This window comes from Ipomoea nil, unplaced genomic scaffold (assembly GCF_001879475.1).
Source record: "Ipomoea nil cultivar Tokyo-kokei standard unplaced genomic scaffold, Asagao_1.1 scaffold2036, whole genome shotgun sequence".
Lineage (NCBI taxonomy): Eukaryota > Viridiplantae > Streptophyta > Magnoliopsida > Solanales > Convolvulaceae > Ipomoea > Ipomoea nil.
Window position 1 is genome coordinate 4,881,619 of NW_017618464.1, and position 13,084 is coordinate 4,894,702.

The following is a 13,084-nucleotide window of genomic DNA, read 5'->3' on the forward strand; positions in this document are numbered from 1 at the left end:
AGACCACAAGGTCCTTGGCATAATTGGCCTTGTACTTATATTAAGAGAAATTCAATTATTATTATTTTTATTTAATTTGCTCTCATAGGCGATGGGAGAAAATTCAACCCTTAGATATTTAATAAGTAAAAATACGTTTTTAGTCCCTTAATTAGTTTTTATTATTTGTTTTAATTTTAAATTTTTTACCATTGTAACCTATCCCCTAATCTTCTAAACAAGTTGTTGTTTTGGTCCATAAAGTAACAAATCTATTAAACTTCATTAGAGTTTTACTTTTTACATGAGTATTTGAGTAATTTTTATGTTTATTTTGTTTTTTAATTATAATAACCCTTTCCCATCTCAATATTTCTAATGGATAATATATATGGAATTTGATTTTAACATGTATGTGTAGAAAAAAAATAGGGACGATGTATTGTAATTGCATGATGAAATTTTAGGGGATAAGGTTCCAGTGAATTTTGCATATTAAATAGTGAAACTGAAAAAGTTATAAATAATAAATATAATATTACTAAAATACATATAATACTAAGCAAAACCCTAATGTAATTTAATAGTTTTTTTTTTATTAGAAGATGTAATTTAATAGTTTTGTTCCTTCAAGAATTAAAACTATTATTTCTTTTTTGAAAAATTTAAAAGTATATTGGAATAATAACAAGTGAGAAATCAAAATGAATAGTAAAAAAATAAAAGATCAAAAATGTAATTTTTACTACATTTACTAATGTGCAATTAATACTCGACTTTAAAGAAAAATGACAATAATTTTATTATATATAAATACAAGTTTCAAGGAAAAATGTTCAACTAAATCATTGAACTAGTAGCAATAGTGCAATTAAACCTTTGAAGTAAAAAATTTCAATTAGATGAACTTGCAAAAAAATAAAAATAATTAACACCTTTAGCAGGTTATCATCTAGTAATATGCATGTTGACCGAACATGCCATGTAAGCTTTTTAGGTGATTAATTTGGAGCTAAGTTGTATATTTCTAAAATTGATGTGGCGTAGTAGTAGTAATTATAATAAAGTTGATGTGGTAATTAATACATTTGGATCTACGAATACACCTACGTATAGTTCGCTGGGTATGTTAGTGAGCTCGGGTAACTTAAACAGTGGGTCGGATATTTCCGAGCTTAGATATGCTATTAGTGAGAAATTCTCAAAGTCCCCTCCACATGCATTAAATGCGTTATTTATAGGGGTTGGGAGGGAGCACATGTCGGGTGTTCGGCATGTTCGCCACATGTTTCACATGCACTGGTGTGGTCGGCGGCTCATCCAGTAAGTCCACGTGGGGAATGATTCATGACGAGTCCAATATAATTAGGAGGTCGTCAGGCAAAGCGGCATCAAAGGTGCAGTGCTTGGCTCTTTAGTGTAGGGGAATTCTAGTAGTGGTGCCCAGTTTGGTCGCTAAGGTCGAAACCGAGCTCGGAAGACGTTGCGAAATAACTAATAATCTGAAAGGACGAATTCGTAGCTCTGCTCGGGTCGGGGTAAACCCTTACAGGGTCAGTTAAGATCGGAAAGTATTCCTCAGGGGATACATAGTACGTATCGAGTGAATATACGGTCATATACCAGAGCGTTATTCCATATCAAAAGTTATTATTATTACACCACATTAATTCTAAAAATTTATAGCTTAGCCTTAAATTACTTTAAAAAAAAAAAAAAAAAAAGAAGAAGAAGAAGAAGAAGAAGAAAGCACATGTCATGTATTATCAATAGTTTACCTGATGATATCTTGTTAAAAATGTTAATTAGGGTGTGTTTGGTTCACACATGAGAATCAGAATCGAAATGAGTATCAAATACTTGGTAATGGTAATGGTTTTTGGTGAAAGTATTTTGCATGTTTGGTAGTAGGGTGGAATGGGAATGATTATCAATATTGTTGTTTGATTATGTATGATGAGGAATAATGGAATGAAACCCTTATTTTATTAGGGAATGAGTTTTTTTTTTTTTTTTTTTTTTTTTTTTTTTTTTTTAAATTAAGTGGGTAATCAAAACTCATACTAGTGTTCTACAAACCTGTCAACCAAGCAATAACAATGATTTTGATATCCATTCCTGAATCCTGATAGATAAACATGTCAACCAAACACACCCTTATATTTTTTTCCAATTTCAATTGTCTAATTAATATTTTGTTATGTTGAGACCTAATTTCAATATTGCCCTTAGTTGGAGGGCTTGTTTTACAATTTTTCTAAAATTCTATACGACCATGGTATTGTGGATGGGTTTAGGGGCGATGAATTATGTTTGATTGACATCTCTTAATGCCACCATAATGTGTTTTAAATGCCCATTGACTTCAAAAATTTTATTACCTATTTCATTTAATTTAATACTTCATTGGTCATAAACCAATTAACTTGTCAATTTAATAACTTTACCTCGTATATTCATGTTACATCAATAATAATATTTAAAATTTACACATAATCAATCTCACTAAGCTAAAAAAAAAAAAATATATTGCCAATAAAATAAAAATTAGAACGTGAAATCAGGAGCGAAATATATCCTATATATTTAATATTTTTTAGGTGAAGAGATAAATTTACAATTTTTATGTGGTAGGGGTATGCACTAGGTAAATTCCAAACACCGCTCCTATGTAATAACCAGCAAAATCTATGTAAATGCTCTGATAGGAAATATCCTCGGTTACACTTGTAGCGACCTGATCAGTATCGGATCCACCCACCCCGGGCAAGGCCGCATCTGACCATGGCCAAGCTTATCCCGTGCTTGACCGACCTGAATCTCAGACCAAGTGCCGCTTCATTGGTCAGGCAGAGTTCAGTATCACTTAATTAGGCCGGGACTGAACACCCGATCGACGATACTTAGTGCCTTTTGCCTAGGTCTTTTAGCCGAATTCGTTGGCAGCGAACCCCATATTACTCATGAATATATGGACACGTGGCCGGACTATGAAGGACCCAACCTTACCCAGTGCATTCGATCCACATGCCACACATGCCGAAAAACCGGTAGATGTCCCTTTGCTTCCTATAAATACCGCATTAAATGCAAAGATGAGAGATCTTTGGCGATTTCTAGACTCTTAAGCCCGAGAATCTCTAACCAACTATCACGTAATTCGAGTTAAAGGACTTAAATCAACAAGCAGACTAACATAAGATCTCCGCCGAATCAGTAGGAACCCCGTATTTACTATATCAGGCTCCATCAAAAAAGTGTTGACAAAAACTAGTACGAGAATTATGTTTCGCTTACTTGGTCCTCGCTTTCGGAGCTCCATTTTAATATTTTAAATGTATATATGGGTAGTTGTATGCAACAAATAGCATTTATGATTGTTTACTTGAATTAAAGAGAGTGACGAAGAGAGTGGGAGTTTTGTTTGTAGTTGTGCATGTTGGGTGGAGGGAAAATGACGACATTATTAAACAAACCCCGTTGAACAACAGGGATGGCTGACTGCTAATTTGCTAAATCTTCTAAACCAAGTCAAAATGGGCAGAAAAAAGTATACGTGCATGGTGAGGATAGGGATACAAAGCCATGTGTCCGAACTTCCGGAACAATCATAGACAAACGGACGGCGGGAGATGAAACCTCTGACACCCAAAAGCCGGAAGCTCCTCCTCGCAAAACCGCGTCTATGGCTAAATCTTTAGATATATTATGCTCTGTAACCGTACACCACCTGCTCGATGAAAGGAGAGAAAGAAAACACCCTGACCCATAAAAACCGAAGCCCGTACCAACTGAATCTGATAGAGGTACTCCCACTCATCTCTTGTTATTCTGTCTTTATACTTTATTGCTCCGAAAGATTTAAGAGAAGTACGAGTTATTTGGCCTTCACAGTTGGGTTGTTGAGTTTTTGTTTTCTTGGGAACTGTGGCGTGGGCCTGGGGACGATGAAATGAAGTTTAAGCTAAGATTTCTTTCTCTCGTTGGAAAGGTTTCAGCTTTCGAGTATGGTTTGCTCTCAGATCTCAATGGGGTCTTGCTTTGTTTCTCTGGTAAAAGCTTGCAGTACGTGGAGATCTGAGTATTTCTCGTGTTTCTGAGAATTTGCTGGTAATAGGGTTTCTTTAGCTTCTGGGTTCGAGTGTGATTTGGGGACGGTTTCGAGTTAAGGTTTTTTCTTGTCTACTTGTTGATTTTCTAGGGTGTTCTTGGCTGAATCTTGTTTCAAAATATCAGAAAACTGGAAAAGAAGAAAACTTGGAGACTGGAGTGGAGAGGCTTAGCTTGTAGTGGAATTCTCTCCCTCTCTATATTACTTAGGTGTGACGGAAGAGAGGTGGTTGGTGGTTTCAGGAGAATAATTTGGCTGTATCTTTTTAATATAGTAGTGATTATGTTATAATTCATACATGTATATTAGAGAGAGAAAGGCATAGTACTGTAGTAGTAGTTCTTGAGCTGGTAGAGTGCAGGTTGCTTGTTTCTGGTGAGATCTTCAGTGTGAGGAGAAAGGTATTTTGCTGAAGTGTGAAGAAAAAGCTATGGCTAATAGGTGGTGGACTGGAAATGTAGCAATGAATCAGATGGGGTCAGCTGGTGGGGGTCCAGAGCTTCATCTTACAAGAAACAGTGGTGAAGAAGAGAAGGTTACTGGGTTGAATAACCATGGGCTGATGAGAAGGGAGCAAGATTTCATGGCTGATACCACCACTAACAGCAGTGATGGGAATGAAGGCCACGCTGAGGAGGTGAGCAGGGGCGAGCAGGAGCAGGAGCAGAACCCTGATCCAGGGGCTCCCAGCAGCTCTGGGCGCCGCCGGCCTAGGGGGAGGCCGCCAGGGTCGAAGAACAAGCCTAAGCCTCCAGTTGTGATAACCAAGGAAAGCCCAAACTCACTCCATAGCCATGTGCTGGAAATCAGCAGTGGGAGTGACATAGTGGACTGCATTGCCACCTTTGCGCAGCGCTGCCACCGCGGTGTCTCTGTTTTGAGTGGCAGCGGCACTGTCACTGATGTAACCCTGCACCAACCGACCGCCCCGGATGGAGTGGTTACACTACAGGGAAGATTCGAGATATTATCGTTATCGGGCGCGTTTTTGCCAGCTCCATCGCCTCTGAGAACAACAGGACTGACAATTTACTTGGCTGGTGGGCAGGGACAAGTGCTGGGTGGGAATGTGATGGGAACCCTGGTGGCTTCAGGGCCAGTGATAGTGATTGCTGCGACATACATGAATGCAGCTTACCAAAGGTTGCCATTGGAGGAAGAGCCAACCGACGAAGGGATGGTGGATGCTGGTTCTTCAGCAGCACATTCGCATGGCTTGGCCGATTCTTCATCGTCTATACCTTTATACAACTTACCTCCTAACGTATTGCCCAACGCCCAACATCCTCACGAAGCCCTTTGGCCTCCTGCTCCTCGTCCTCCATCCTCTTATTAAGCATTAATGGGAGGAAAATAGGAGGCAGGTGAAAGAGAGGGACTTCACTGCTGTCCTTGTTGAAAACCGCTAGTTTCTCATATTAGCATGGCAAAGAGGAACAACTTTAACTTTTCTTCTTTTACCCTTTTCCCCCTATAATCCCTTGTGAATCACCTAATGTTTTCTTTTCGCCTGTTTGGTTCTTGTTGTATAAGATGGCACAATGTATCAATTTTCTTTTCCTCTTTAAGCTATGCCTTTTTGTTCAAGTGTTTCTTCACCTTGATGTTATATTGTGGCAATGAGGAACAGTCAGAGATGACGAAGAAGCAATTGAAATTGAAATATTTTCTTCAAACAAGGTACTACGCCATATATTTTGACGATTTTACTGTTTCCTAACTTGTGATTTCATGCAATATGCTATAAGGATTAACTTGATATTTTCTGTTTAACGGCTTTAAATGTCTTCTAGGTTGGTGAACAAACGATATAAATGTTTTCTTCCAATCAACCTGTCCTAGAGATGGGCTGGAAGTACGGGTGGGGGAAGGTTCATCTGTATCTATGCTTGCTACCACTTGGAACGTTTTAGTCCATCTCGGTAGGCCAGTCTCTGAATTTAAGTGCATTGATATGCTGGAGGATTTTAGTCCATTTTGGCGGGCCAATCTCTGATTTTAAGTGCATTTGGTATGATGATAACTTCTTTTTTGCTCGTATCTAGCTAGTCAAATGCTATTCTATGACCTTGAAAGCATTTCATTATGTCCTTGTCTAAATATCCATGTTAATGGTCATTAGAATGAAGATTGATGTTCCCATTAGCTATAAATACATTGTTGATATTGATAAACTGGGCAAAAATATTTAGCTAAGTTCAAATTATGTCTTTGGAAGCTTAATATGCATAAGTTTTGTAAACATGGACAAAATCTCTGCCATTGAACTTAACATCATATTGCTAGGTGGTCCATGAACTGTATTGTTAAAACTAGTGCTGACTGAGCGGTCAGCTATGGACAACCTAGGATGGGTTACCTTCTTGTGATTCTTTGCCAGCTAAGATCACAAGGCGGAGTTTATCTAGTGCATACCCTTGGGTAGTGGGTGTGGGTTTCCTGTTCACCCAAAAAACTAGCGATGGATCATAGTATAAGTTTAGTATTTCCTTTTTACTAGGGAGTGTTATTATGTTTGCTTCATTTGTCAACCAAGTCATGTCTCACATGATCATCATCATTGATCGATTGAAACATGAGATGCATGTTTTTAGGCTTTTATGGGCGGCAAGGTGAAATAGGAACTGATAATTGCATATAGCTTTTGTATAGTGTTTAAAGAACTTTTACCATGATTTCTATGCATTGTACTTTACTATGGTTTACACAACTTCTTTAGGAATGTGCTTATTTGTGGCTTAATGACTAATGAGAGATATGATCCATAAGAAAATGGATAGAGCATTTAGTTCCATCATTTATTTTAGGTGACGAAGGAAACTCACAGCCAATATTTAAATGGTGCGTATTGGTTAAATACTTCCTATGTAATAATTCTCATATTACACATGAGAGGTTTTTTGGTATCATCAGATCAACTCAATACTTTTGTGCGAGGGGTTTCTTTTAATAAAAATTTTTTATTTATTTAATATAAGAGTGATATATGAGCAGGTTGAAATGTTGCACTGTTAAGGCATGAGGCAACACCAAAGGTCAATAAAGATTGTTGTGTTATTTGAAAGATAAGGACAAAAGTTTAGGTGGAGAATAATGTTTTGTCTTTGAGCAAGGGTGCGTGTATCACACATACAAACAAACAAAAAAGAGAGAGAAGAAGAAGAAGAAAAGGACTTGCTATTTCATTTGGGAAAATGACATGGATTATCTCTAAAACGTTCAATTGTGATTTGATTGGTAGAAGAGAAAAGGGTAGTAAAAATGAGTTTTTTTTTTTTTTTTTTTTTTTTGATTAAAAAAAAAAAAAAAAAGAGTTTTACTACATGTACTTCAAATCTTATTATTTCAATTTTACTTCATGATGTGGTGAGCTTTGATAAGCTATTTTTCATGTGAGTCATAATATAAGTGTATTATATTAAATTTTGTGTGGGAGAATAAAAGCTGTGAGTATAAAATGAAAGTACAGATGACATTTTTCAGTAAAAGTTGTGGTTCACCACTAAAACCAATTTTTCTGAGCAAATCAAAATATAGTAATATACCACGCAAGTAAAAGAGTAAAAATAATAGTACTGTATATATTACTCTGTAATCCGTATATATTATTATTCTTTCATTTGTGGGGCAGGCTACAACTTGATTTTAAAAAATAATAATAAATTTACTCCAAACTTATGAGTTTTTACCAAACTATCTTAGTAGAGGAGTAAAGTGTGAATGTATTTTAATGGCATTTGCAATGGAACAGATACACACCATATTTGAACAACTAGAAGTTAGAACTCCAAATTTGAGAGTTCGTATTTACTGTCTTTTTTTGGGTGTACTTAGAGTGTCAAACATAGTAACTAATTCCTTCGCTGAATTGTAAGCACCGCTTCATCGTCAAACATAGTAACTAATTCCTTCGTTGAATTGTAGGCACCGCTTTTGAGTGGGACAACCTTTAACCTTTGATTAAAGATGGATAAGTTCATTCCACTCAAAAATCTGACAAAACTCTCCCAAAACCTATAATATCGTTGCTCTAAAGACTTGTGCCGTTTGACCATAAGAATAACTTTACATTTCAAATTGTCTCGACTAGAAAATTTTACAATACAAAACGAGTTCATACTATATAATATTCTTTTTATGCATCTAATAATACTCTGTACAAAAATGGTATGGGTAAACCCACTCTTCCAATGCCTTACTCGCCAGGGCACTCAATATGGCATTATTCTCTCTGCTCTATAATGTTACTTTTCCTTTTTTTAGTTTCTCGGCTTTGCCAGAATATATCTTGAACCCCATGAGAAAGTAAATCAAGCCAATGGTGTACACTTTTACGCACAAATAGCTCATGCCAGACCCAAACTCCCAATGTTCGTGGCAGGGAGTGAACCCCTTCCTTGCCGCTCTTTCACCCCATCAAAAATCGAGAACTTCATGATCGTTAAACCCTGAGAGCATTACAGATGAAAAAAACTAACATTCGTCAACCCAATTTGCTTGTTCACCTATAGTGTTGAAAAATGCATTTTTACCTGAGCCCAATGCTTCAGCGTCGTCGATTTCTGGGCCCGAGAGCACCCCGTTGCCCAATGGCGGATCGACCACGGCCCAATCTGTACACCCCGATTCCCCTGGGAATAGCTCCCTCCCTGAAACCCAGTCTCCTGCAAGTGCTATGTTTTCATATGCAATGGGATCCATATGACTCTGTGTTCTGTTCATTTCTCCCCTGGAAAAGAAAGAAAAAAGCTCATAGCTCCTCCAAACTTCATCTTCGAGAGACTTTATAGGAAGGTTTACTGCTCTACTCATGTTTACCTCAGGCGTAAATTGGACCGTACAAGAACAAGATCGTTGAGCCTTCGATGCTCTAAGCAGTTCATTGTTCGGTTTATCCACTCAGAAAGATCCCTGCTTGGCTTCCCGCTTATCAAACTACACGTCTGACTGAGAATTCGGGTGGCAAACTGAGCCAAATTCGGGCAGCCTCCACCAAACGCTGACCACCACTCACCTATGATTAACGTACAAGGATTAGAATTTCGAAGAACAAATACAACAATTTGATGATCGCACTAAACTATGAAGTTTGCAGCATTCTAATATCCTCGCATAATAAGAAAAATTATCAGTGCAGTTATGAACATTATATTAACCGGTGGGAAGCATACTGTTATCTAGTCTGCTCATTGACCGACATTGTAAGAAGCATAGATTGCATTAAGATAGCATATATAGACCATTCCTCCACTGTGAATTTTCTTGAAAAGATATTATATCAGTATATCACCCTGGACATTTCATAATATATATTTTTTTGGTCAGACCATGAGGTGTCCTGAGCAGACCCTAATTATAGGAGGCACTTTTAAGCCCGTACCATACTCAGACTAATCCCTGTTCACACCGGGCCGGGCCAATTAAGGGGCAAAGTGCTGGCCAGATTGGTTTTTATATACGAGAGGGGACATTTCATAATATTCAAATAAAGAACAACCTCCATCGCCCAAAGATGTGAAACCAGGTGACTGGTTAAGTGGTTATCAGTGTCTAATGAAATCGAGAGAGCAAGAACACGTTTTTTGCAAAAAGTATACTCACCAGGAAGTAGAGTCTCTCTAGCACGAACTGCCATATCCCGTCCAAACTCTCCAGCAGCTTTTTTGTAAGCAGTAGTCTCTATAACAATTTTGTCCTGAACATTTGGGTCGGGAACCAATTTCTCTACACAATCATATACTAGTGACCTAATACGATGTTGCACATCTTCCTCGGTGCTATAGAAGAACCTGGGATTGAGGTAAAATCCTGCAGCATGAAGAGGATGGCGCCGAAGATGTCTCCACCTGTGGTCTATAATATTCCAGTACACCAAGTACTCCTTGTCAATAAGTTCTTTCTTAATAGTTTCTTTTGCTCGGTAAAGAGCTGCATAAACATACCCCATAGCCGGCTTCTTTGCACTACCAACTATCCTCGAGAGTCGCAAGAGGGGGTCTGTCAAACGGGTAATCAAGGTGCAACTGGACCAAAAGTGCTGATTGCTTATAAAATCTGGCACCTCAGATCCCTTTGGTTTCTTTGTATATGGGCTCTCCATCCATTCCTCTGAAGTAACCATTGACTGCAAATTGTGTTTCATATTTACCATTCTTTTTATCGTCAAAAAATCAGTTGCAGAGCGAGTAGCCCCCAAGTCGACTAAATCAACTCCAAAAGTGTACCGCCTCATCATATTTAAAATAAAACTATGATTGTAGATAAAGATTGATATAGCTTTGGCTTGCTCAAGTACTACATTTACCCATTCAAGCCTTTTGATATCCTCGAGCATCAAATCTATACACTGTGAAGCACAAGGAGTCCAGAAAATTGTAGGGTAAGCATCAGTAAGTCTTTTACCAGCATCGACATATCTATCTTCACAGCCGGTAACTACTTGCAATAAGTTTGTAACACCAACTTCTTCCACCACCTCCTTAAGCAATTGAAAAAGAGCACCATCAGAGTTGATGGTGTTAGATACATCCACAGATCTCAAGAAGATTGTCCTTTCCGGGCAGTAAACTGAGAAGTTTATAAACGATTTGCCCTTCTCGGTTTCCCACTCATCGACTAAAACAGAACAGCCAGTTGTTGCCCATGTGCCTGTGCATTGGCCAATTTCATTCTTGAGCTCTTGAACTGAATTGTTTAAAATCCAGCTTCTCAGTTCATGGTAAGAGGGGCCAGCAACCCCGACTCCTTGGGAAGCAATTGCATCGATCATAGGTTGGAAATAAGCCGAATTTACAGCCTCAAAGGGCACCCCGGCATCAAGCAGGAACCAAGCTATTGCCATATGAACTTCATTGTTTATCCTTTTTGAATTCACGGCCTGGTTACTAGGTCGAGCCAACAGGGTCGCATCTCCAGACGGAGACACATTCCTAATCTTCCCCGTCTTCCTACCTGGCAGCTTACTGTTCTTTCCTTCTTCTCGACTAACAAACATACTGCCATTTTGTTCAAGCGTATCTGGCACTTGAAGTGATTCCACTTCCACGTTCAACCAACATTGATTAGTAGCATCATCAATATTTATCTTGTCAGCAAGTTTTTGCTTCTTACTCTTCGTTACAACCTCGTTCAACCTCTCTAACATTGAAACCCGAACATCAGGCTGAACTCTCAAACAAGTTGAACCGTTACCCTTCTGACCAGCCAAATGTTCTTTAACCCTGTAAATCCCACCTCCTTTAAATACCTTCCCACAGTATATACACTTGAGATAAACCTTATCCCCATCTTTATACATTTGACAATGCTTCCAAGCTGGATCACGTTTTTGTGGACTTATTGAAGACCATTCAGCTTCTGTGTTCAATCCACATTGCTCACTCGAAACATCAATTTCACTAGTGCCAGCACCAAGAGTTTTTATCTCCTCAGCGTGTTTATGCTTCTTACTCCAGCACTCTTGCATTGCAAGCCGAACATCAGGCTGAACTCTCAAACAAGTCGAGCCATTACCCTTCTTACCAGCCAAATGTTCTTTAACCCTGTAAATCCCACCTCCTTTAAAAACCTTCCCACAGTATATACACTCGAGATAAACCTTATCCCCATCTTTACACATCCGACAATGCTTCCAAGCCGGATTACGCTTTTGAGAACACATCGGAGACAATTCAATTTCTGTATTCAATCCACATTGGTCACTCCCAATTTCACTAGTACTGGGATCAACTGTATCTAACTCCTCACCATGTTTGTGCTTCTTAGACTTCACCACTGCACTCAAGCACTCCTGCATTGCAAGCCGAACATCAGGCGCAACTCTGGAACAAGTTGAGCCATTACCCTTCTGACCAGCCAGATGTTCTTTAACCCTGTGAATCCCACCCCCACTAAATATCTTCCCACAGTATATGCACACGAGATGAACATTATCCCCGTTCTTATAAACTTGGCAATGCTTCCAAGCTGGATCACGTTTTCGTGGTTTTGCTGGTACAGCCTCCAAATTCAAAGCCATTCTTACACACTATCATCAGATACAACAACTCAACAAGATTCCTCAGTCCCAAACTAGAATTTCAGTCTATCTCGCAAAAAAAGAAAAAAAAAAACATGACTTTCAGAAGCTAAACGGCTCAATGATACTACACGCTATAAAAAAAAAGTTTATAATTTGCATAAATTTGCTTGAAATTAACAGTAAAGAACGTAAATTTAAAGGGTAAATAGATAAGGGTTGTAGAAATTGTCCAAAAAATGAAACTTACTCGGGTTTGATTCGTGCGCAGAGTACTTTGAAGAAAAGAGAAGAAAGACCGAGTTTTTTTAGGGTTGATGAGTGTGAGAAGCTGATTCGATGGAGAACCGGTTTAGCGGTTTAGGAAAGCGGGTTGGTTGGTTTGATTATGCTTTAGATCGGACCAATATAGGGACGTAATAATTATACTAAAAAAATATAATACTAATTCTGGATAAAGTATTCGTTATTAATATTTTTGAAGAAAAATGTAATACTTTTATATTTTAATATAAAAATATTATATTTTTTATCAAAAAAGTTATACTTTTCTTTATAAGTAATATTGACAAATATTTGTTATTTAAAAAAAAATGTAATACATTTAAATCAAAATGTAAAAATATTATTTCAAAAAAGTATTACATTTTTTCATATGAGTAATAAACACTTTATTTCTAATTAGTATTACATTTTTTTTTATAAATATTATATTTTCATCTTGACCTACCTTATGCAAGTTTTGTTGTTCTGTTTATGAGCTTCTAGAGCATAACTTAGTAGTTTGAAATGTTAAATATGGATGTTGTGACAATAAATATTTAATTTGAATCTTTAAAGAGGGAAGATTTCAACTTTAGAACAAAAAAACAGACACCCAAATCTTACGTTATGAAGCAAATTTCACAATTTACCTCAGCCTATTGTCTCCTGAGCAGGGTGAAAAGCCTTTAAATTTAGAGTTCAAAATTAATTGT

At 37.7% G+C, this 13,084-nt stretch overlaps 2 protein-coding genes across 4 annotated transcripts; one reads left to right on the forward strand and one right to left on the reverse strand.

Annotated features, from left to right (window-relative positions):
* The first annotated feature begins 3,374 nt into the window (after positions 1–3,374).
* On the forward strand, positions 3,375–6,243 carry LOC109147970 (AT-hook motif nuclear-localized protein 15-like). 2 transcript variants are annotated; one of them, XM_019295660.1, is made up of 3 exons: positions 3,375–3,785; positions 4,216–5,770; positions 5,884–6,243. In XM_019295660.1, exon 2 carries the CDS (start codon positions 4,521–4,523, stop codon positions 5,424–5,426), a length of 906 nt encoding a protein of 301 aa, XP_019151205.1. In that variant the 5' UTR covers positions 3,375–3,785; positions 4,216–4,520; the 3' UTR covers positions 5,427–5,770; positions 5,884–6,243. The 2 variants fall into 2 exon arrangements, with proteins under 2 accessions (XP_019151205.1, XP_019151204.1); XM_019295659.1 differs by lacking the exon at positions 3,375–3,785 and adding an exon at positions 4,076–4,149.
* Positions 6,244–8,115: 1,872 nt separating this feature from the next.
* LOC109147966 lies at positions 8,116–12,483 on the reverse strand. Of its 2 annotated transcripts, none has more exons than XM_019295653.1 (5): positions 12,358–12,483; positions 9,692–12,173; positions 8,909–9,104; positions 8,623–8,819; positions 8,116–8,538 (listed from the first exon to the last, which is right to left on the reverse strand). In XM_019295653.1, the coding sequence occupies exons 2-5, from the start codon at positions 12,105–12,107 to the stop codon at positions 8,507–8,509; spliced, it is 2,841 nt and encodes a 946-aa protein (XP_019151198.1). In that variant the 5' UTR covers positions 12,108–12,173; positions 12,358–12,483; the 3' UTR covers positions 8,116–8,506. The 2 variants fall into 2 exon arrangements, with proteins under 2 accessions (XP_019151198.1, XP_019151199.1); XM_019295654.1 differs by lacking the exon at positions 12,358–12,483 and adding an exon at positions 12,217–12,241 and having other exon boundaries at positions 9,692–12,182.
* Between the last annotated feature and the right edge of the window lie 601 nt (positions 12,484–13,084).

What these genes read in the sequence shown, in the direction of transcription:
- LOC109147966 (XM_019295653.1), bottom strand. Translation starts at nt 12,107, where the DNA reads ATGGCTTTGAATTTGGAGGCTGTACCAGCAAAACCACGAAAACGTGAT. An exon ending in TAGAGAGACTCTACTTCCTG is followed by an intron (nt 9,105 to 9,691) that starts GTGAGTATACTT and finishes CGTTAATCATAG; the next exon opens with GTGAGTGGTGGTCAGCGTTT. An exon ending in CGCTGAAGCATTGGGCTCAG is followed by an intron (nt 8,539 to 8,622) that starts GTAAAAATGCAT and finishes TAATGCTCTCAG; the next exon opens with GGTTTAACGATCATGAAGTT.
- LOC109147970 (XM_019295660.1), top strand. Translation starts at nt 4,521, where the DNA reads ATGGCTAATAGGTGGTGGACTGGAAATGTAGCAATGAATCAGATGGGG.